This window comes from Drosophila pseudoobscura, chromosome X (assembly GCF_009870125.1).
Source record: "Drosophila pseudoobscura strain MV-25-SWS-2005 chromosome X, UCI_Dpse_MV25, whole genome shotgun sequence".
In the NCBI taxonomy this organism is placed as follows: Eukaryota; Metazoa; Arthropoda; class Insecta; order Diptera; family Drosophilidae; genus Drosophila; species Drosophila pseudoobscura.
The window spans coordinates 49674099-49695814 of NC_046683.1; the positions used below are offsets into that span (position 1 = coordinate 49674099).

The 21716-nt window shown below is 44.0% G+C and overlaps 2 protein-coding genes across 2 annotated transcripts in view; one reads left to right on the plus strand and one right to left on the minus strand.

The window, feature by feature from the left end:
- Positions 1-21025, plus strand: part of fz (frizzled class receptor) — a 126329-nt gene extending 105304 nt beyond the window's left edge. The window contains exons 5-6 of the transcript XR_004469798.1: positions 20486-20670; positions 20727-21025. The gene's annotated coding sequence lies outside the window, so the exon portion shown is untranslated. The remainder of the gene's footprint in view (positions 1-20485; positions 20671-20726) is intronic.
- On the minus strand, positions 16421-17940 carry LOC6900629 (uncharacterized). Its single transcript, XM_002134966.3, has 3 exons — positions 17782-17940; positions 16718-17722; positions 16421-16652 (listed from the first exon to the last, which is right to left on the minus strand). The coding sequence occupies exons 1-3, from the start codon at positions 17900-17902 to the stop codon at positions 16534-16536; spliced, it is 1245 nt and encodes a 414-aa protein (XP_002135002.1). The 5' UTR covers positions 17903-17940; the 3' UTR covers positions 16421-16533.
- Positions 21026-21716: the final 691 nt, after the last annotated feature.

Sequence of the window (21716 nt, forward strand, 5' to 3'; positions counted from 1 at the left end):
GTCGGAAGCTTCAATGGGCAGAAGTTCCCTCCAGTGATTGCCAAAGAGGAGGGCATCAGATCGGGTACTAGTTGAGTTTATTTTGATTGATTTTTGTTTGCCATTTGGCATGGTATGTGGTGGCATTGTTGGGTATACGAATTATTTGCCTGCTGGCTTAGAACCCATAGATGGGCCATAATGGAGTTAAGCTAGACGGGAAAATCGTTGAATGACACAGAGCTGCTATGTAGATGATAGTTTAGGGATGACAATATAATAGTCTATTTTATCTCTTTTACATTTGCTTCAATTTAAAATGCAGTGCGACAGGAAATACAATTCCTTCCTCTTTAAATGGTCTACGGTCCTCCAGCTCTTACACACGTATAGTGTTTCCTATCGCACACAAGCTAAATCTGTTCATTCAAAGCGTTTATCAAAATGGCAACATGGAAATCTGCGGCACCAGTCCCTCACACGCCTTTCCCCACGCCATCCCATCCATCTCTATCGCCTGTCATTAAATTATGCATTTGTGCAATCACTTCCTAAAATATTCAAAGGACGGGAAGCAAGAGGGGAAGCAGGACATTCTGCACGTCTCATGCCGCATTGCAATGTGGCAAGCTTACGAAAATTCACCCGCTCCTCCCCTTGAACAGGGAAAGTTTGCTGGGAGATGGGGCTGCGCTTGATTTGCGCTCATGCTCCTCTGCTCTGCCCCGCTCTCCTCCATGCGCCGCCAGTGTCCTCGTTGTTAGCGCTCACATGCCGGAAGTTGATAAAGTGCCTGGCAAGGCAGAGGAATTCCGCGGCCTGTCGAGCGTCTCCTGTTCCGTTCCGTTTCGTTCCGTTGCATGCTCGACTCGACTCGGCTCGGCTCGGCTTTGCTCGGCGCTTTCGCGTGTTCATTAAAATATTACTCACATGCAGCTAAAGACGGAAATGCATTAGGGTAGCTCCCTGCCACCGCTCTCTGCTGTTCATGCAACAGTTAAGTTTGCATCATATCATAATCACAAAGCACACACACACACACGCACACGCACACACACAAGCACGTACACATACTCTTATACACAGGCATATATCATCGTTATCTGAAAATCTAATTTGAATGCAGTCAAGCAGAATCCGTCCCTGTTATCAGTTCAATTTTGTAGTGTAACGGAAGGGGGTATACAGGCCACGAGAACTCGAATTAACGTGTGATTAAACGAACACCGTGGAATCATATGTTGTCGCAGTCGAGGGAGGGATCTCAGAACTTTTGATACTGGACGTATCACAGGGGTAAGTCTTGCATATTTTCTTACAATGAAGATGAATATTACAGGACTTTGAAAGTGTATTCCGGAGCCGTTGCTGCGTCTCTATACTCTATATTTACCTCTTTCCGTCTTTCCGTCTTTCCGTTTATCGCTGGCCAGCTCCTGCTACCCGGTCATTTGCCAATGATGGCTGGCCATAAATCACGCATACGCCACGTTGCACCCACGCTGCAAGCGTTGACAGTTCATTAAGTTGCGATCATTGGAAAGTCCCGCATTCGATGCGTGCTAAACTATTTTTATGCGCTTTTCATTCGGATTTGCTAAATTATTGCCGCGTGCGTGGTCTGCGCGAGAGGCGATAACGTTAATTATGCCACATAAATCAGAGGATAAGCGGGGAAGGGGATGGATATGGATGTTTCCAAAGATGAATGCAGCAAACAAAGCAAATCAAATTTAAAACCGAAAAATTAATTATAGCTGGAAAATTGGTTTGGCTGAAAAAGAAAGACGTCCTGCGAATGGTTAGTTATTAGAAAATTTTCCCACGATTTATGCGAAATTTATTGGGTAATTTTCCAGAGAACTGCATATTTGTTATTCATGATGCTTCGTATGTTATTTGATTGATGAATGTTGCGGGAACAGCTGACAATTGAGAAATGTCTGGCTGAGACAGGCTTACAGGAATTCTGATTGTGTCCGGCCTTCGCCTGGGCCTCGTGTCGTATGAGCAATCTAATTGATTTCTCAATGCTAGTTACCAACACTGGCATGAGTTGCATTCTCTGATTGCGTACGAATACGTACGTTCAATATTATTGTGGGATTATTTCAATTAAAGTAATGAAACATGCACGAGACCAAGCTGGCTCAATGGGGCTTCCCAATTTCCCCTCACCAAGAACAATGCTCCCCCCAAAACTCAATTATGCATGCAATTTCCATTGGTCTGTTTTTCTGTGGCATAAGCTACACTAAACAACATGAAATGATTTTAAATAAATTTCAACACGAGAATGTGTTAACTGAATATAAATTCAATTTGCCCAGCTACACAGCAAGAAATTTCTTTTGTGTGCTAATCATCTCATCGCGTTGCTCGCATACTTTTGCTGCTCAGTGTTGCACTCCACTCATAGGACGAATGTGGCAAATACAAGCATAAAGAAAGTCAGGGCCCCGGGCCAACGGAGGAGTCTATAAATTCGATGCCACAGCAGACCCCAAACGGAGATTGCTACTATTGTTTCTACTGCTGCTGCCACAGAATTTGTTGTTGCTGTTGTTGCTGCCGCATTTGTTGTCATTTGTCTGAATGCGTGTTGTTGCGTAAGCGAGCCACTTCTGTTTATTATACATTATTATGCTCTCACATAAGAACATGCATACATACCTAGATAATCCACATCAATATTATGTACACATGCACAGAAGCGTTTAAGCAGACAGTGCGTCTCGCAGCTATAAGGTGGTCTTAGGCAAATTGAAAACGGAAATATGCATCAAATTCATTTATGTGTTGTTATTGGATCTCGCATCGAATTGAATCGATAATTGAATTAAATTGAATTATCGCCTCTTATCGGATTAATTTCTATGGCAGTGCTCTTACACTTGCGACACGCACTGTAATGTTGTGCATGTTTTTGAATGTGTATAAATGTACTATGTTGGAAGCACTTGCAAATTGTTAACCAGTGCGTATGAGTGATATTTAATTATTATGACCCCAAAAACCACTTGGCAAAACGGACAACAGCCATAAAATGGCTTAGAATTCTTGTGGTAAATGAAGGCTCCTTTGCAGAAGGATAGAATAGATTGAGCTCAGAGATTTAAAAGTGTCAATAGAATTTTTAAAACAAATATGCTCAGAATTTTTGCGGATTTCAAGTCCTGCCCACCAGTTATTGCCTAGTGAGCTCCATTAAGCCAACAAAAAACGATGCAATATAAATCGCTGAGAGCCCACTTCTGTTGGTTAATGTAAAAGCTCTCTAATGGGAACTAATTTACAATAAACTGGAAAAGTTTCGCCCTGCTGGAAAATGCATTGAGTGAGTCTCTGATGCGCTTATCGTGTCCATAATGCCAAGAGCCCGAAACTCAAATTACCCATTGCATGGGTCCAGAAATCAATAAATTCCATTTCATTCATTCAGTTGCACATCTCTCCATCTCCCGTACACCGTTTCTGCTCATCGGCGTAGCATTGTTCCCGTCCTTGGCTTTTGTTTATGTTTATTAGTAGTCTCTAAAGAGGCCCCAGCTCCAGCCCCAGCCTCCCCTCCCGCCTCTCCCTCGTCGCTGCACTAATTGGCCAGCGAAATTGGCTTACATATCCCCGGATGACCTCTTGAGCCCACCCAGTGTGCTCGACATTTCAGGCTGATTTGCATTTGCACTCCGGGATTGAGATTTATGCGGGACTCGGGCTGGAGCTGGGATGGGATTGGAGGTTAACTTAAGGTCTCCGATGTTCGGCACCTTGTTTACACGACTCTGGCAGAGGGGGATGCGGGGGCAAAACGTTTTGGTGTAGGTTTAGAGCTAAGTACGCTTTGCGGGGACTTGAGAGGTTCGGAGGTTTAGTTTTGCGGTTCTAAATATGGAGAAAGTTGAGCAGGCTACTGTGTTGCTATGTGTATTCGTGGACTTTCAAGCTATAATACATATACCTATATTCGAATGGCAATCAAAAGAGTGCTCTCATAACGCTTTCCAACCTAATACCAACCAGCATTGTGGCGTCTTTAAGCAGAGGCCCTACCACACCACTGACTGATTGCCTGAACACAGGCCTGCCAGGGCTGCCAATGCATTCAAAGCACAGGAAGCTCTGGGAGCAAAAGTAAGATTCTTTCCTGCAGATCAGGAATTTATCAATTTAAACGGTTTTCTTTGGCAGCGCTCTGGAAAATCTCCAACCGCATTACAAAGCCATTTGAGGGCTTGCCGTGGCGCTTAATCAACGTGGGGTCCCGGCAAAAGGACATTCTAGCTGGCTGCGTGGCTGTCTGGCTGTCCCTCCAGGCGGGATGCAATCCGTAACGCAATCCCAGAGGCGCAGTTTAGCGAGCGAGTTTCCGTTTTGAGCGCCGTAATAAATTTCAAGCCCGGGACTTGACTTCAACGGGGTTGCATCCAGGGAGACCCATGCTTCATCTTCTTTTTGCACCGTCTCAGCTTTTTGTTCTTCTTCTCCATCTCCATCTCGTTCTCCCTCTCCTAGTTCTTCTTCCTTGCGGTTGCAGTCGCTTTGTTACGCTTGATTTACGCTAACAAGACATGAACGAATGGACACAGAGACAGATGTACACGGAGGGCCTTGGCCTGGGCCTGGGCCTGGGTCCGGGGGCAGTTAGTGGTCTGGGGAGTGGTGAGGGGTGGGCAGGGAAGGGCAGGGGATGAGTAGTACACCCGGAGACATTTTAAATGTGGCGCAAGGAGCGATTACAGGTTGCCACCGTCCGATGGATGCACTGAACCCACACACAACCGCAGAAACCACAAATGAGGCGGGGCAGGGTAGGGTCTGCGGCGGGGGTCCGGATCCTGGCAGATTGCAGCCACTGCGGTGGATGGTGGATGGTGGGAGGACGGAGCGAGGTGTAAGCGTTGCCAATTCGAGCGAAAAGTTGGCGCACTTTTCCATTTCCGACCAAAAAATAAAGACAGGGAAGACGTGCCTCCCATAGAGATAGATATATATATAAAGGGAGAGAAAGAGAAAGAAATAGGATGAAAAATAAATGTGGAGGGAGGTAGAGGTAGTATCAGAAAAGAAAGAAATTTCAGGAAATTACAGGAAAATGAAATAAATGAAGATGGATACGCAATTTGAATAGCATTGAATTGGTTCAGTGTGGTTGACAGACAGCCGATGGAACGCCAGAGACAACCAGTAGGAAGAGGAAGAGAGAAAGGGAGAGGGAGAGGGAGACGGAGCGAAAGGAAGAGTAGCATACTTAATGACAAAGACAGAAACTTTTATCAAGTTTCCCACTCTAATTGACGGGGAATTGAGGGAGTAATCGGCGAGAGAACGAACAGGGGGGGAGCTAAGGTGGCAACTCTAGTGGCAATTGCGGTCTGGCCTGTGGAAACTTTTATCTGGCCTTATCTCTTTCCCCTGAGCTGCTCTTGGTGTACTTTAAAAAAATGTCCAATAAATGAGCTCTTGCTCTTGCGTTCCCCGCTACGAGTACCCATGGCAATCAGCTTGATTAGACCTCATGCAATCAAATTGATCCTACCGCCAGACTTGTTTCCGTTGGCTGCCGAAAATGTTTTTATGCTGCTGAAATTTTCCACTCAACGCGATGCAAATAACAAAACCAAAATGGGAAATTCGTTCAAATTTCATAGAATATTTTGTGCAATTTTAATAAACTACTTTGGGGCTGCCACCGCCGCCGGAACCAGCATCAACATTGGGTATTTCCCACAGCAATATGACTAATTGTGTAAACAGGAGCTACCAATATTTTGCAAATAATTAGGAAACATTTTTGCGCCATGTTGGCGAGTGGCCAGCATCCAGCAGCCAGCACCTCCAAGCCCGTCCTATAATGTGGACCCTCGCTGTCCGTATTTCCATCCATGCAAACCACAATATCCTGGCAACGGTAATAAAGTTTCTCTCCCTGTCTCTCCACCTCTCTCTCTCTCTCTCTCTCTCTCTCTCTCTCTCTCTCTCTCTCACACTCTCTCTGTCAGTAGCTGTCTGTCTCTGTCTGGTGGTCTAAAATATAATTTTAATACTTTTTAATTGCATTTAATCCCACAGCAGCAGCTCTTTGGGATGGCAGAGGGCTACGATTTTTTTGGTAATCATATTGCAGCGCGTAATTTAATTAAGTGCTTATTAGCTATCCCCACCCACAGCCTACCCTTAACACCCAACTTGGAATCAAATTTTACGTTTTTGGAGAGAGAATCCGAGCTATGCCGGAATTAGATTATTAGATTGTTTGCAGCTGAGCTCTTCTATATGTTATACACCTTCATATGTTTACGAGTATAATTGAAAATTCGGGGGACGGGCCCTCATCAGCCCATCGCCTTTTTCAGTGAAGTGAACTCTTCCGTGGTAATTCAATTACCGTAATTATGACTTTATTGGGTTTCAAATTTATTTATAATTTTACACAAAATATTCCCATTAGAGCCGATTGATTCAGTTGGCATTCTATTAAGGATTTCTAAAACAGGTTTAATGAATGTATCAGTGATCGTTGGGGGCTATAGCGGAACTCCCAGAGGCCCATTTGTTTAATTTTTGCAAAGGCTGGTTTACTGGGTGATGTATGTATATCCTTCAAAAACCCTCTAAACATGGAAAAGGAAACGGGAGGAATTTTTTAAACTGAAGAGCCAATGATTTTGTAGATTTTGTAGAGAAGAAAAATATGTTCCATGTTCTCTGTCTTTGGGAATATTTAAAATGTGCAAAACTTCAAAAATAAGGCTCCATAAAAATTATAAATTCTCTATTTAAGCCGTTAAGATATACATATGTATTTAAATTCTTAACATTCTTTCCATGCCTACCATATTTTATTCACGTTTTGCCCAAATGTCTCCCATTTCTTTTGTTCCTCAAACAGATTTATTTAGATGCCCAGCAAGTTGTGAGAGTTATGGGCTATTTGCATGATTATTCCAATTTATGTGGGTTGATTTGATAATTTGTGTGGCCAAGTGTTATTCGGTTGGCATCTTTAAACTCTGCTCGGCCAGGAGTTGGCCTGGAACGAATTTCCTTAGCCACATTCATTAGCACTTTCTGGGAGACGTCACTGAGGGGTGGATCTGTAGGCACTTTAAATATATTATACACCTACCCTAGCCTCTGCTCGCTCTCTCTCTTTCCCTTCACTCACCTCTCCCTTCGAATGTATCTGCGCCAGTTTAGGCAGCAATTTCGTTTCTCCTCCAACAATTATTTAACAACAAGTACGAGAGGAGAAGCAAAAGAAGATGCAGGATGAGAACGAGGATGGAGAAGGAGAAGAAGAAGAAGAATAACCGCACACTTGTTTATTTATCATTTAACATAGTCTGACCCTCTCTGATCCCGGCCCCACTCTTGGCACGCTCTTTTAACTCCGTCCACGGCAAAACTTTTGCCCTCCCACTTTACAAAAGTTACTCTCTCCCTCCATCTCTCTCTCTCCGGTCCAGTAATAAAAGTACTGCTAATCGCTTTGCAAGTGCAAACAGACAAAAAGCTAACTGCTGCCAAACTCATTTGCATTTATTTGCTGTCCATCTCTGGCTCATTCCCTTCCCTTCCCCTCTCCCATAGTCTGTTCTGTCCCTCTCCTGCACCTAATTGCCCCATGCCTGTTCCTAATTGTTTTTGTTTTTAGTTGTGCCATGGAGCTTAGCAACACTTTATGCCATACTTTTGCAACACTGTTTTTTTTAATCATTTTTGGTAAACTTTTGCTGTTGTGAGCAGGGGAGAGGCGGGAACAGAGGCCTGCAACTAATTTCCGCTTTTTGTCCACTCGTTATTCACACACTCGCCGAGAATGGAAAGGGAATAAACAAATGAAATGGCAATAATAAAGAACAACAGCAACAACAATGACACCAACAGAACACACTTTTTGTTTTTTCTTCTCTCTGAAAAAAAAAATGCAGAGGGAAATGACAAAAGAAATGCGTACAAATTACCCCAAAACGCAATGGACAGAAACAGAAACAGCGAATACAAAAAAAAGAGCAAACCAGGAACGAGAGAAAAAAATTCCGTGCTGCTGCTGGAAATAACAACAATAGCAGGAAGGACGAAACATTTGATACTCTTGCAGCTAGATGGACATAACATATTATTTTATTACTTGCTCATTCTGTCTACCAGAAATTTTCGGATCTGAGACAGCGATTCGACGTAAAGTGAAGGCTGATACGCTGTTTCTAAGCGAACGAAGCGAATACCGAAAACCTCCGAAGTATATGACCGAAAGTAGGGGCCGAGAATGCAAAAACAAAACATATGCAGTGTGTGATCCTGTTTGACTCGCGTCTCTCTGATAACTGTTGTTTTTTTTTTTGTTCTTGAGTGACTGCTTCTAAACTCAAAAAGCGTTCCCATAGCTAGTCAAAATCGTAAGACCTTATCCAAGGGTATTAGACAAGAGAAACAACAAGTGGGAGAGTGAGAGCAAGAGCAACAAGAACAGGAAGACAAAAAATATGGACACTGACACTTTACGAAGATTTATGCGTTTTAGTTGAGTCCAGTGTCAGTTCCAGTTCCAGTCCCCGTTCCGCCTTCCCTGTTCCGAGTTCCTTTTTCCGAGCTGCGAATTCTTTTCCGAAGCAAATGTGAGCAACATTTTTACATCTGCTCTCACCATCCTTCAATCCCCCCCTCTAGGGAGTGGATTGCCGGGTTAAAGTTGAGAGCATCCAACAAATTGCCATTTAAATTTGCATTAGTCCTGCGACAGAAAACACAGTGAGTGCCAGCTGTTTGACAACCGTAAAGGAAGTACAGTCTGCACAAAATTTATACAGATTTCATGTCTGAGCCTGTCATGCGGTGACAAGCTGTGTACTCGCATAGTGGCTTCTGAAAGTTCTTAAAAATGCAAATTGACTGGGATCCAACATATTGCCGATACTCTTTCAAACAGATCTATTTATTAATAAAACAACACAAATAAGTTTCATAACATGTATCAGCTCTACTAATCATATTGAACTGATTATTCATTAGTAAAATATCATATCTTAGGTATGACTCTAAATTGTCGACGTGTGACGGAAGGACTTCCAAAATTTGTTTTCTTGCTCTAGTGAACACAGTGAACAGGTCCTGCCAATTCCTTAATTTTGAGAAATCTAGAATCTGAGTACATATGTATATGTGAGCAAGTAGCCATAGCCAGAAACACGCGGTTCAGTATGTATACAGATTCCAATTTATTTACATAGTGCACATACATACAAACCAGTCTGTTTTTAAATATTTAAAAATATATCTCCTAAACTCTAGAGAACAAAAAAGCCCTTCTAAAGAGAAAACCATCATGGTCCATCAAAGAAAGATGTACCAAAGATGATGATAGTCGCTGTTAGCCCCCAGACCATAATTCAGTTCAGACTGCTTCGAGTTGGTGTTTACATATTGGTTTTCGCGATGCTGAGTGCCACAAGCAGGGTAAAGTATACTACATTTTGTCTCTAGTCTAGTAAATTTTGTCCACAGGATAATGCGGCATAGGTTCACAAAATTACCGATATTAGGAATTTCATAGAGCTTTTGCTGAAGCATAGCCAAGTGTCCTTATTATTCTACAGATAACTGCTTGTATATACACCATATATACACCAGAAATAATATTAGTTTAAATGCGCTAACATTTAAAATAACATTATGCATTAATCTACGAAAGTTGCATAGCAATTATTTTTCTAAATATGATTTTAACTGAAAAAGTAATTTTAGTTTTCTGTCGACAATTTTAGTGAAAATATTTTACAATAATTAGTTAAGCAAACAATGCACATAAAAGCACCAAGGTTTATTTAATAACAATAAAGTGGTTTTTATCTGGCAGTCGTTGTATGCAAACAATTAGCGCATACTGTCGTCAGCTTCCCTCTCAACATACTGTCTGGTCGAAATGCATCAAAAATGGCAAACAAATTGCACAAAAATATTTACAAACTTGCGGTGCCCGCAAAAAATAGACGCAATAAAATCAACATCCAAATTTTGCTCTCATATTCAAAATCATATTTTGAATATTTTATATTGAATTTAGGGCCACAACAGGAACAGTGGCGGAAAAAGTAAGATATTACATTTTTATTTGATGCATTTATCATCAGTTTTTGGTAAATTATTTTCATAGGCCAAAAGCATATTTTATTGGTTTACAAGGGGCAGAGGCAGCGCATGCAGAAAATTTAAATGTTTACCTGTCCCAACCCATGCCCAGGCCCCACCCCCTCTCCACACCTGTTAGGCACGTGCTGGAAACTTTGGCCAGCACCACCCAACCTGCCAGCTGGTCCTGGCAAAATGGCAAGAGAGGGGAACCCCATATTTGACGCCAGTTAAGCATGAAAATGCCATTTAACAATGGCCGACTCCAAATAAATAAATATAAAAAAGATGGAGAGAGAGGGGATGCAAAAACAAAGGCGAGCAAAAAACAAACGAACGATAAAATGTGTTGGAAAATGCTTGAAAAACAATGGCGGGGCACCGTTACAACAATAAGCGATGCTTTTGCCCGATAGCGCACAGCAAGATAGAGAGAGAAAAAAAGCAAAAAGCAGAAAAAAAGCAAAAGGCAAAAACCAACCAAAAAATAATAACAATAAAAATGTCAAAAAAGCAACGAAGCTTAAATCAAATTAATGTGAGCGACCCAATAGGCCCATCCCGTGCTGAGGTTGTTCTTTTTTCTCGCTCGTATTTGCATTTTGAATCATGTTCCAGTTCCAGCATTGATGTTCTCCAAATCGAATTCTTCTTCTGAATACTTGCAAAGTGGTTTCATCCAATTAGCGGCAGGTTATAAATAACTCTGGATTTTACTACCTAAAACCATATTTTCTCAATTAAATTGGAGGGTTTGATTTTTGTATAATATGTCTTATGATATATCCATATCGTTGGCCATGCAAATCTCCATGCTGAGTCTTTCACGGAACATCTTCAGCGGGTAATCTTTCGGAATCTTGCCTTTTGCCCTTAATTTATTAATTCATTCAGCGCCCATAAATTACAATTGAACATGATTTTAAAATGCACTGAGTACCTACATATCGTGTAATGTTGGCATATACGTAAATCGTTTATAAAGCGATGTTTTCTCCTTAGGGGGAAATTGAGTGGCTGACACTCCACTGGCATTCGGGAACTGGAACATTTTGAAGTGGAAATCGTTTGTTAATCACAATTTTCGATTGAAATTAATGGAAGGCATGGGAATATTGTATACTCGTACGAGTATTTTCCATATTATAAATTGTTTCGCTGGGTAAGCTTAATGAGGTTCGAGCATTTGGTTAATTGATTCCCCGCTGTCCTCCTGGCATGAGATGTATGGGTATTGCGATCTCCATCCCGTCCCACACTTGTTCACGGTTCGGTTTTCAATACGACCCATAAACTAACTGGAAAACACAATAAATCGCCTGACCCGAAACGATCCCGGGCGAAACAAATGGCTTTAATTATGCTCGGCCATTTGTTGCACGACAGACAGAATCTCGCTGCTCCTCCGCCCTCTGGTGCATGTTGCCAGGTGCATTGACCAGGCGACAATGATAATAAATTCCTTCAGCCTCTGGCAACACCCTCCCTTTAGGTCTCCGAGGTGCGATCCCAGCCTTAATAAAATGCAAGTGCACAAATATTTTCATCCAGACGGGACAACAACTCCTTCACAGCTTCCTGCCACCGCTGTGCCCCGCCCACCAATGTCCTGTAAACTATTTACAAAAGAGGAATTCTCATTTTGCCAAAAGGAATTTGCAAAAACAAAAGGCAGTAGAAGTGCGAGTGGGAGTCTGAGAGCGGGGGAGTGCAGAAAGAGAATTGCTCGACTGGGGGAGCTTGACAAAGTGTTACCAAGTGTCATAAATAACTTAGTTAAACAGCTGCAGCTACAGTCTTCGGGAAAAGTATGTGTCGTTAAGTGAGAAAGTTACAAGGGCCAAACATGAATCTCAAAAATGGGGAAACAAGTCAGGAGAGATTCAACTGCGTCGGAAGGGACTGCAGATTAAAGTAAAGAGATGCATATACACATGTGAGGTACCTTCGTAGAGGGTTGTACAGAAGATGTATCGATAAAAGTCAAATACGGTAATGAAAGTTTAAGAGTCCTAGGGGATACCAGGACTCATTACTCTGATGGCGCGAAGCAGATGAAAATTAATTTTGGAATAATTGAAAGAAAATCTTCAACCAAGGAAACACTACAGATATTCAAATGTATTCGTATACATCTACTGTTAATTTCCTTTGTACCTAGTTCGTGAATATCAGCCATTAAAAAAAGCTATTACTCTTGTTTAAAATACATTTCGAATGTAACATCCAAGGATATTCAAATTAATTTGCAAATGTCAACCTAGTGGCAGGCATAGCCCAGCTTCCAATCGTATTTCACACGATCTCATTATACATAGATCAAAAGTCACATTTGATATCCTCTATTCCTTCCACATCCCCTGATTATCCCCTGAACCCTCTGCCCTCGCCCAGAACACACACACCTTCCATACTCGTAAAAGCTTTACAACAAAGCAAAGGAAAATCATATATAAATTACGCCACAATAAATATAAATAAAAGGGAAACAAAATTTAGAGCTCTCCTCCTATATATCCACCATAAACAGGAAGCCAAAAGGAGCTGCCAACTCGATTTTTTATGGCCAAAAATGCAAATCCCCGCAAATGACTCAGCTGGCAAAAGAGGCCACTCAGGGTTACTGTTCCCACGCCGCCAGTCCTGGCGCTGGTGTAAATTTTGCACACCTTTCACGCCGCGTCTAATAAAATATTTATTACCGTCAGGAAAAAAATACTGAAAAAAATGACTGCAGCCGAAAATGCCAGCAGAAAAGATGAAACAAAAATACCAAGGCCAACCAAGCCAAGCGGCAGGAGAAGTGGTAGAGGAGAGTGGTTCTGGAGCTGGTAGCGGTGGCGGGAAGCTGGAGGGAGAGGAGATGATGGTTACCACCGAGCCTCGGAGGAGGGCGGAGGCACGACATCACGTACTGCGGCAATCGCTTGCTAATGCGGCAAAATGTCAAAGTGGCAAATGCTGCAGCGGCAGCGGCAGCCGCCAGCCATCAACCGTATCCTCCCCGCAGACCTCTGGCCCACAACTTTATGAAATCGTTAGCTAATTAAATGTATTTTTTTCTTTCGAAAATATAATAAAACAAAATAGATGCACCTACACGAAGATGGATCGTCGTCCGCAGGTCACGAGCAATATTAGCTCGTCCATAAAAACAAAAACCAAAAAGTGTAAAACTTTGTGAAAACTGACTCCGAGCGACATCGCACTATTATATTTGTCTACGTATAGACATTGGTTGGTTTCCTTTTTTCGTGGGACTTGGGACTTTGAATAGAAAAAAAGGAGTGAAAGTAAAATGAGGATGATTTCTGCGCTTGTTATTTAAATTAATTGGCGGTCTGCGAAGAGTTTTGGACAATTTAGACAGGTGCCACAGGAAGATGTTGTTGCTGGTGTCGCATTTGGTCAGAAGAAGTGCATGCCTCTGACTCTGACTCTGTTTTGCTTGGAGCTGAAAAACTGGATAACTGTGGGAAACTGAAACCAAGTGAAAGGATTCATGTAGAATGAAGCGAAAGCTGCAATCTTATGGTGGCGACATGATTTTCTCCCCTGTCTGTGGTCACATTTATTGACAGACTCTCGGCTAGGCCTAGGAGAACTTTCCTTGTAATTTAAAAGAATCAAATGTAAATAAATGTTGCTAATGCAATCCCTAGCTTAACGCTTAGTGTGTGTTTCCACCACTTTTTGCCACCTTCACCACAAGGAACTCTCACACTTTGGACTTGGTCCCTTTCCCTCCAGAAGTTGACATCTTTATCTTTATCTTTCTAATTTCTGCTTTGCTTACCTCAAAACGGCGTATGTGGCGCCATCTGTGGGATGTTGGCTGAACATAGCGGACGAGTAGCTCTGACGAGTTTGGCAGCCGTCTCGCTCGCGCTAAAAGTTTCTGATGCTACCTCTTTCTTTAGTCTTTTCTTCTGTGTGCAGAGCGAGGCGGGCGGCTATGTTGTCATCGCGTGTTTGCTGAACATTCTTGAAGTGTTTGCTGTTGTTGCTTGTTGCTTGTTGATGTTGCACTTTCCGCTTATCTTATAGGGGAGGCCAAAACGTCGACAAGGAAGTCATTAGCCAGAGGTTAGCCAAGGAACTGACCCCCCTTTTCCATGTGGCTGGAAAAACATTGTGGAAAAGATCGCCAATGAAGCCCTCTTCCTCTGAACTTTTCCTCGTTTTTTTCTTTGCTGAATATTGAAAAAGTTTTCCCTCAAGTCAGGCCACAGAGGATCTGGAAAACAATTGATTAAAATAAACCCAAAGAACAATTTTTGAACTCAGCTCTTGAATTGGGAATGGATATAGTACGAGTATATGCACAAATATTTTAATACGGGAAATATTTATATACTCGTAGTGAAGCTTATGTCCGGCTGAAAGAAATAGTTTCTCCGAAGAGAAAAGGGTAAAGTTTAAAGGCGAAGTTTTTTCCGTAGAATCAGAGGGGGAAGGAAATGGAGGGAATAGTCTTGGGGAGAACGCAGCAGAGCGGAGCGGAGCAGAAGGAAGCAAAATGAAATTTCATCGGCGCGCTCTCGTACTCTCACTCCCCCGCTCAGCGCTCCACGCTCTGCAAAGAGCGAAGTGATATGCTTAAGCAGCAACAATTCACTGCGAAAGACCGAAAGGCCGAAGTTACTGTCGCGTCGCTGTCGACGGCACCGTCGGCGAAGGGCAGCAGCGAAACAAATGAAAATGCAAAAGTGGAAAAAGTTAAAAGTTTTGTAATAACTGCAGCCAAAGACAGTGCCGGGGAGGGGGTAGTGAGTAGGAGTGCTGCGACAGCTGGCCGCAACGCAATAAAGTTTGCCACAAAGTAAATGAAAAGAAGGGAGAGTGGCCGTGTTGAAGGGAGCGAGCATGTTGATCCAAGAACGGAGAACACTATAATCCCATCAGCAAAACAATATAAAAGTAGAAGAATGATCTTTTTGGGGGCAAGCAGCAGCCTGTTGGAGCTCGTCGGGCAACGGCTGCAAAGATCCTTCTACCAAATGATCCAAAAACCATGTTAAGAATAATGCTGGAACCTGGATCAGTACACACTTTTGCAGGAACATTCCGTTCGATGAGTCATTTGGCTGCCACACGGCCAGTAGAGCAGGTCCAGGTCCAGGAACATTTTGGGGGGTTCATCAAAGGCTCTTTTGTTGGACCAGTCCCTTAGTGTTGATTGGAGTTCTTGGCGGTCATAGTTACAGTCCCATCCCTGTCACACACGCACATCACTGGCACAACACACAAGAACACCTCACTTTAATCAAGCGCCAATTGTTAAAACGACATCGTTATTCCAGAACCGCGTACCCTCCTACAATCCCCACCCAATGCCCTGGTCCCATCTGGTGCCGCCCATGCGATTCAATCCGCCGGCCTGCCCACAATAGTTAACAGCATTGTTACACTTTTAAACGGTATTTTTACGTTTGAATATGCGGCAAAGGTAAAAGCAAAATGGCAAAACCAAAAACCGAAAACCGAAACTAGAACCCAAACGATGTCGCGACTCTACTTGACTGTGGGGCTCCTCTCCCGGTCCTCCTGGCCGATCCGGGACCAATGCGGTTCATTAGCGGCTCCAAATGCGATTTTCCCCCTACTGTCCGCTGCGGCCCATCCACAGGGCCAGACCAGGAGAGTGGGTCTGGGGTCTGGACCTGAAACTAGAACACATGAGCACGTAATTTAGTAGCCGCTTTGGCGCTTTTGTGTGAAAATCACATCGACAACAGCAACAACTGCTGCAACTCCGCCAACACACAGCTCCCATCCAATCCAATCCCGTCCCCTTCCCCAATCCACTCGTTGTTTATGGCCATGTGCCGCATTGGGATCACATTCGGGCCACTTTGTGTGGGTCCGGTTTGTGCCGTTAATTCCTTTTTATAAACAGCAAGCGATACAATAGCACAATACTCCCCCCCATCCACTGTTTCCAGCAAGGCAAAAAAAAACTAATTTTATTTGTTACTCGCTGAGGTTAGACCAGGGCCAAAACTAATCACTTTTTTCTTGGGCAACATGCAAAGCTTAAACTTGGATTCGGCCCCATCTGGAGGCGGACCATAAGACTGTCTCCTTCAGGGAAAGCAGAGGTCGAGTTGGGGCTTAGGTATATAGTAAATGGTTATGGAAAAGGAACAGATTTCAAAGAGGATAGGGAGAGGGTACGAATTGCTTCTAACAGGCCTTTTCTTATCCACTCCGCACTGTTCCACTAGGAAATTCCTTTTAAATCAAACCTATCGCCGCTATCAGGCCACTCAGACAATGAAATATCGCTGATAAAGAATGAAAACAAATTGCGTCCAGTGCTGCTCAAATTGATTAATGGCAATCATAAAAACTTAAGAACACAAATACACACAACCAGAGAGATATTGATTAATATTTTGGGTTTTGACCAGAATCTGATGTCAGTTAGTGGAGCTTCTTCTGGAGACGCTCGGCCAGGAGGGCTGCAAGGGAGGCCTTGGGATTGAAGTCAGCATCGCTGGCCACGGAGATGTCGGGGATGAGGTCCACATCAGGACTGTCAGCTATATGACGAGGATTATTCGTTTATACAAGGTATTACGAAACAGTAAAATTAAAAGCAACTTACCCTTAATCTCGGGGATCTGGACAGGTGTTTTCAGCGAATTCTTCTCGGGAGTCTCAATAGCATCAGAGGCAACAGACATATCTGGAACCTGTCGAGGATTCTTCAAGCCAGCGATGGCCTTCTTGGGGGTGTCATCGGCATCGGAGGCCACGGAAATATCTGGGATCAAATCAGCATCGGCCTGGGGCTGCACCGCCTCGGCTCCGGAAACCATGGCGACCTTGGGAAGAGTCTTCAAGCCAGCGATGGCCTTCTTTGGGGTGTCATCGGCATCGGAGGCCACGGAGATGTCTGGGATCAAAGCAGCATCAGCCTGGGGCTCCACAGCCTCGGCTTCGGAAACCATGGCGACCTTGGGAAGAGTCTTCAAGCCAGCGATAGCCTTCTTTGGGGTGTCATCGGCATCGGAGGCCACGGAGATGTCTGGGATCAAAGCAGCATCAGCCTGGGGCTCCACCGCATCGGCTCCGGAGACCTTGGCGACCTTGGGAAGAGTCTTCAAGCCAGCGATGGCCTTCTTGGGGGTGTCATCGGCATCGGAGGCCACGGAGATGTCTGGGATCAAATCAGCATCAGCCTGGGGCGCCACAGCCTCGGCTCCGGAAACCTTGGCGAACTTGAGAAGAGTCTTCAAGCCAGCGAATGCCTTCTTGGGGGTGTCATCGGCATCGGAGGCCACGGAAATATCTGGGATCAGATCAGCATCAGCCTGGGGCTCCACCGCATCGGCTCCTGAAACCATGGCGAACTTGGGAAGAGTCTTCAAGCCAGCGATGGCCTTCTTGGGGGTGTCATCGGCATCGGAGGCCACAGAAATGTCGGGAATGAGATCGGCATCGGCACTGCCAACTTCTCCAAGAAACTTGGCAATTGGGGCCCTCTTCTGACCAAAGTAAGTCCGCTTGGGGGTGTCATCAGCATCGCTGAGCATGGACATGTCCGGAATCAATTCAGCACTATCCCGGGCCAAGTTCTGCATCACGGCCTGAACCTGCTCGGCAATGGCTTAAAGGTAATCGAAGTTTAGAGCCTGAGAAAACTCTTTAAGATCTCTTCCCCCTTACCTTTCAGATCAGATGGGGTGGGCAGACGGTTTATCTCGTACACGAAGTTCCTGGTCTGGGGCACGACGCTGCCGCTGACCAGCGGGAGAATGAGCAGAGCGCAGATAGCAAAGTATTTCATGGTGGGTGTCTTGGGCGGGACTGAGCCACAAAGGCACTTGAGGCGAGCCTTTATAGCGGCCTTATCGGGGCGGGACTCATCTAATTTACGACAATTGGACGCAGACCTCTCCAGATTAGATTCCACTCCGCTGCCAGCGGAAAGCCTAGAGCCCACAGGCGAGCGACTAGATTGCTCCACGCCCTATAAATCTTGGCCGGTGGTTCACCCGAATCAGAAAGCGTCAATCGAATCTAAGGTGACCAGGAATGGGACGATTTCCCTTCGCCGATGGCGGTACGAATAGTGCTCTTCCGCAGCCCTTTTTCTCTTTATTTTTGCGATCAGTGTTTTGGCCGTCGTATCTTATCAGATTTCATTATTGAAACGATGACGTGGTGCCCAACCAGAACCACACGTATGTATGTACATACTCATGTGTCACCCGGTTATAACTTATCAAACCAGTTACATCAGCCGATCACTTTGATCAGGGATCAGTGATTCCTTACGATAATCCTAATAAACGCACATGATTTGTTATTATGATGCATAAATGTATGCATTAGATTTACATAAATGGCCCGACAGAATCGGGCTAAGATCCGAAACTAAAAAGCCATCGTCATCCTTCGAACTGGCCATCGAACACCAGGACTTTGTTTATGGTAACCAAAAGTCCTGCCAATCGACTGCAATCGGAAAAAAGGACATACGTTTTCTCACTATTTTCGCAAAAAAAATCACTTCATTAGATTCTCTAAAAATCGGCCTCATTTTCGTGGTCGAGATTTTGATGCCATTCGACAGGCTGGATCACCACGGTCCTGCGAATGTAGGTCCTTCGCTGATCTGGCCCTATTTGTCTGAGATATAGCCTTCCGAAGATTTGGATTGGCGTATCATTTCAAAAATAATGGTTTCTTCTGCACGCTGTATCTCTGCTATAACGCAGCCGATCGGGGTGCGGCATGTCTTTTCGTGATCGGGAGAATCCTGCCAACCGATTGTCATCAGAATCAAGGACATCGAGCTTTTCCCGATTTTCGCAAAATATCATGATGTAACCATCATTGAATTTGTCAAAAATCGGCCTCATTTTCGTGGTCGAGATTTTGATGCCGTTCGACAGGCTGGATCCCCACGGTCCTGCGAATGTAGGTCCTTCGCTGATCTGGCCCTATTTGTCTGAGATATAGCCATCCGAAGATTTGGATTGGCGTATCATTTCAAAAATAATAGTTTCTTCTGCACGCTGTATCTCTGCTATAACGCAGCCGATCGGGGCGCGGCTTGTCTTTTCGTGATCGGGAGAATCCTGCCAACCGATTGTGATCAGGATCAAGGACATCGAGCTTGTCACGATTTTCGCAAAAAATCATGATGTAACCATCATTGAATTTGTCAAAAATCGGCCTCATTTTCGTGGTCGAGATTTTGATGCCGTTCGACAGGCTGGATCACCACGGTCCTGCGAATGTAGGTCCTTCGCTGATCTGGCCCTATTTGTCTGAGATATAGCCTTCCGAAGATTTGGATTTGCGTATCCTTCCAAATATAATGGTTTCTTCTGCACGCTGTATCTCGACTATTTATGGGCCTATCGGGGTGCGGAATGTCTTTTCGTGATCGGAAGAATCCTGCCAACCGATTGTCATCAGAATCAAGGACATCAGGCTTGTCACGATTTTCGCAAAAAATCATGATGTAACCATCATTGAATTTGTCAAAAATCGGCCTCATTTTCGTGGTCGAGATTTTGATGCCATTCGACAGGCTGGATCACCACGGTCCTGCGAATGTAGGTCCTTCGCTGATCTGGCCCTATTTGTCTGAGATATAGCCTTCCGAAGATTTGGATTGGCGTATCATTTCAAAAATAATGGTTTCTTCTGCACGCTGTATCTCTGCTATAACGCAGCCGATCGGGGTGCGGCATGTCTTTTCGTGATCGGGAGAATCCTGCCAACCGATTGTCATCAGAATCAAGGACATCGAGCTTTTCCCGATTTTCGCAAAATATCATGATGTAACCATCATTGAATTTGTCAAAAATCGGCCTCATTTTCGTGGTCGAGATTTTGATGCCATTCGACAGGCTGGATCACCACGGTCCTGCGAATGTAGGTCCTTCGCTGATCTGGCCCTATTTGTCTGAGATATAGCCTTCCGAAGATTTGGATTGGCGTATCATTTCAAAAATAATGGTTTCTTCTGCACGCTGTATCTCTGCTATAACGCAGCTGATCGGGGCGCGGCTTGTCTTTTCGTGATCGGGAGAATCCTGCCAACCGATTGTGATCAGAATCAAGGACATCGAGCTTGTCCCGATCTGGCCCTTTTTTTCTGAGATATAGCCTTCCGAAGATTAATAATGGTTTAATGGTTTAATGGCTATAATAATATAGCCTTCCGAATAATGGTTTCTTCTGTACGCCATATCTCTGCTATAAGGCAGCCGATCGGGGCGCGGCGTGTCTTTTCGTGATCGGAAGAGTCCTGCCAATCAGCTGCCATCGACAAAAAAGACATCCATTACCTGTATATTTAAATAAAAATTAATAATACACTTTCACTGACAGTATAACTTTTCTTTATTCTTAGAATGCTATTGGTCCTGCCACTAACCATACAGTATATACGCACCGAACATGTCGCAAACGAATTTTCTGGATTAGATCCTAGGATCTTCGACTCTGGCAATCTGCTAAAACCGCATCATCATGAGCCAGCCATGACGGCCAATCATACGCCGCCGAATCAAACACTGGGCTTCAGCCTCGAGACGCGTAAGTGAATCAGTATATAATTGTGGACATATTTTAAAATATATCTTCCTTCACAGAGGGCTTTGCCACAAATCGAGTCGTATCCAAGCATTACCGAGGCGTCGTCGAGACAGACCGAGCACAATCCCAGCCAGACTGAACCGTATTCCAGCATGACAGGAGCGCACCCCTTGCAAGATCCGAACCCAACAAGCCATCGTAATCATTCGACCTGGCCATCGACAACAAGGACTTTCCCTATGGCAACCAAGGGAGAGGTTGTTGCATTTATGTTAAAGATAGATCAAAATGCTTTCGACTTGTTTATTTATTTATACTAAGCTAAGTTTTGATGAATAAAGCTATTGAAAAAACATCCTTGCTCTGTTCTGTATCCGGGAGACTACCCCGATTACAAAAAGGCGTGGCACGCCATGATGGGTTCACAAGTAGAGGAGGAAACTAAATTTTTTAATTGGGGAAAAGGTCCTTGATCCTTGGTAAGGACTCCATTAAATCAGGGACATTTTTCCGAGCACAGGGAGCCGTCGCACGCCCAGATCGGACCACAAATAACGGAGAAAACATAACTGGCTTGTAATTTGTTATTTTTGAAAATTTAGTTAAAGAAATCAACGATAGGTGACTGGGATACCAGGCGAACAGAAATCAGCAGAAGGTCGCTGATTTTTTTAATTTTGTAGCCCCCAAAAGTATGCACCACGTTTTTTTAATATCCTAAAGTTGCTTGCTGCTGATTTCTGTTCGCCTGGTATCCCAGCCATTTGTCGCGAGTTCTTTTCTTGTAAGGTGGCGACCCTATCGGGGATTTCTTGAACTACATTTTTAAAAATAACACAAGCCTGTTTTGTTTTTTCCGTTATTTATGGGCCAATCTGGGCGTGCGATGGCTTCCTGTGCTCGGAAAAATGTCCCTGATTTATGAAGTCCTTTTCAAGGACCAAGGATATCCAGGATCAAAAATACTAATTTTCTCCATTATTTATGCCCGATCTGGGCGTGCGACGGCTTCCTGTATTTAGAAAAATGTCCCTGATTTTATGAAG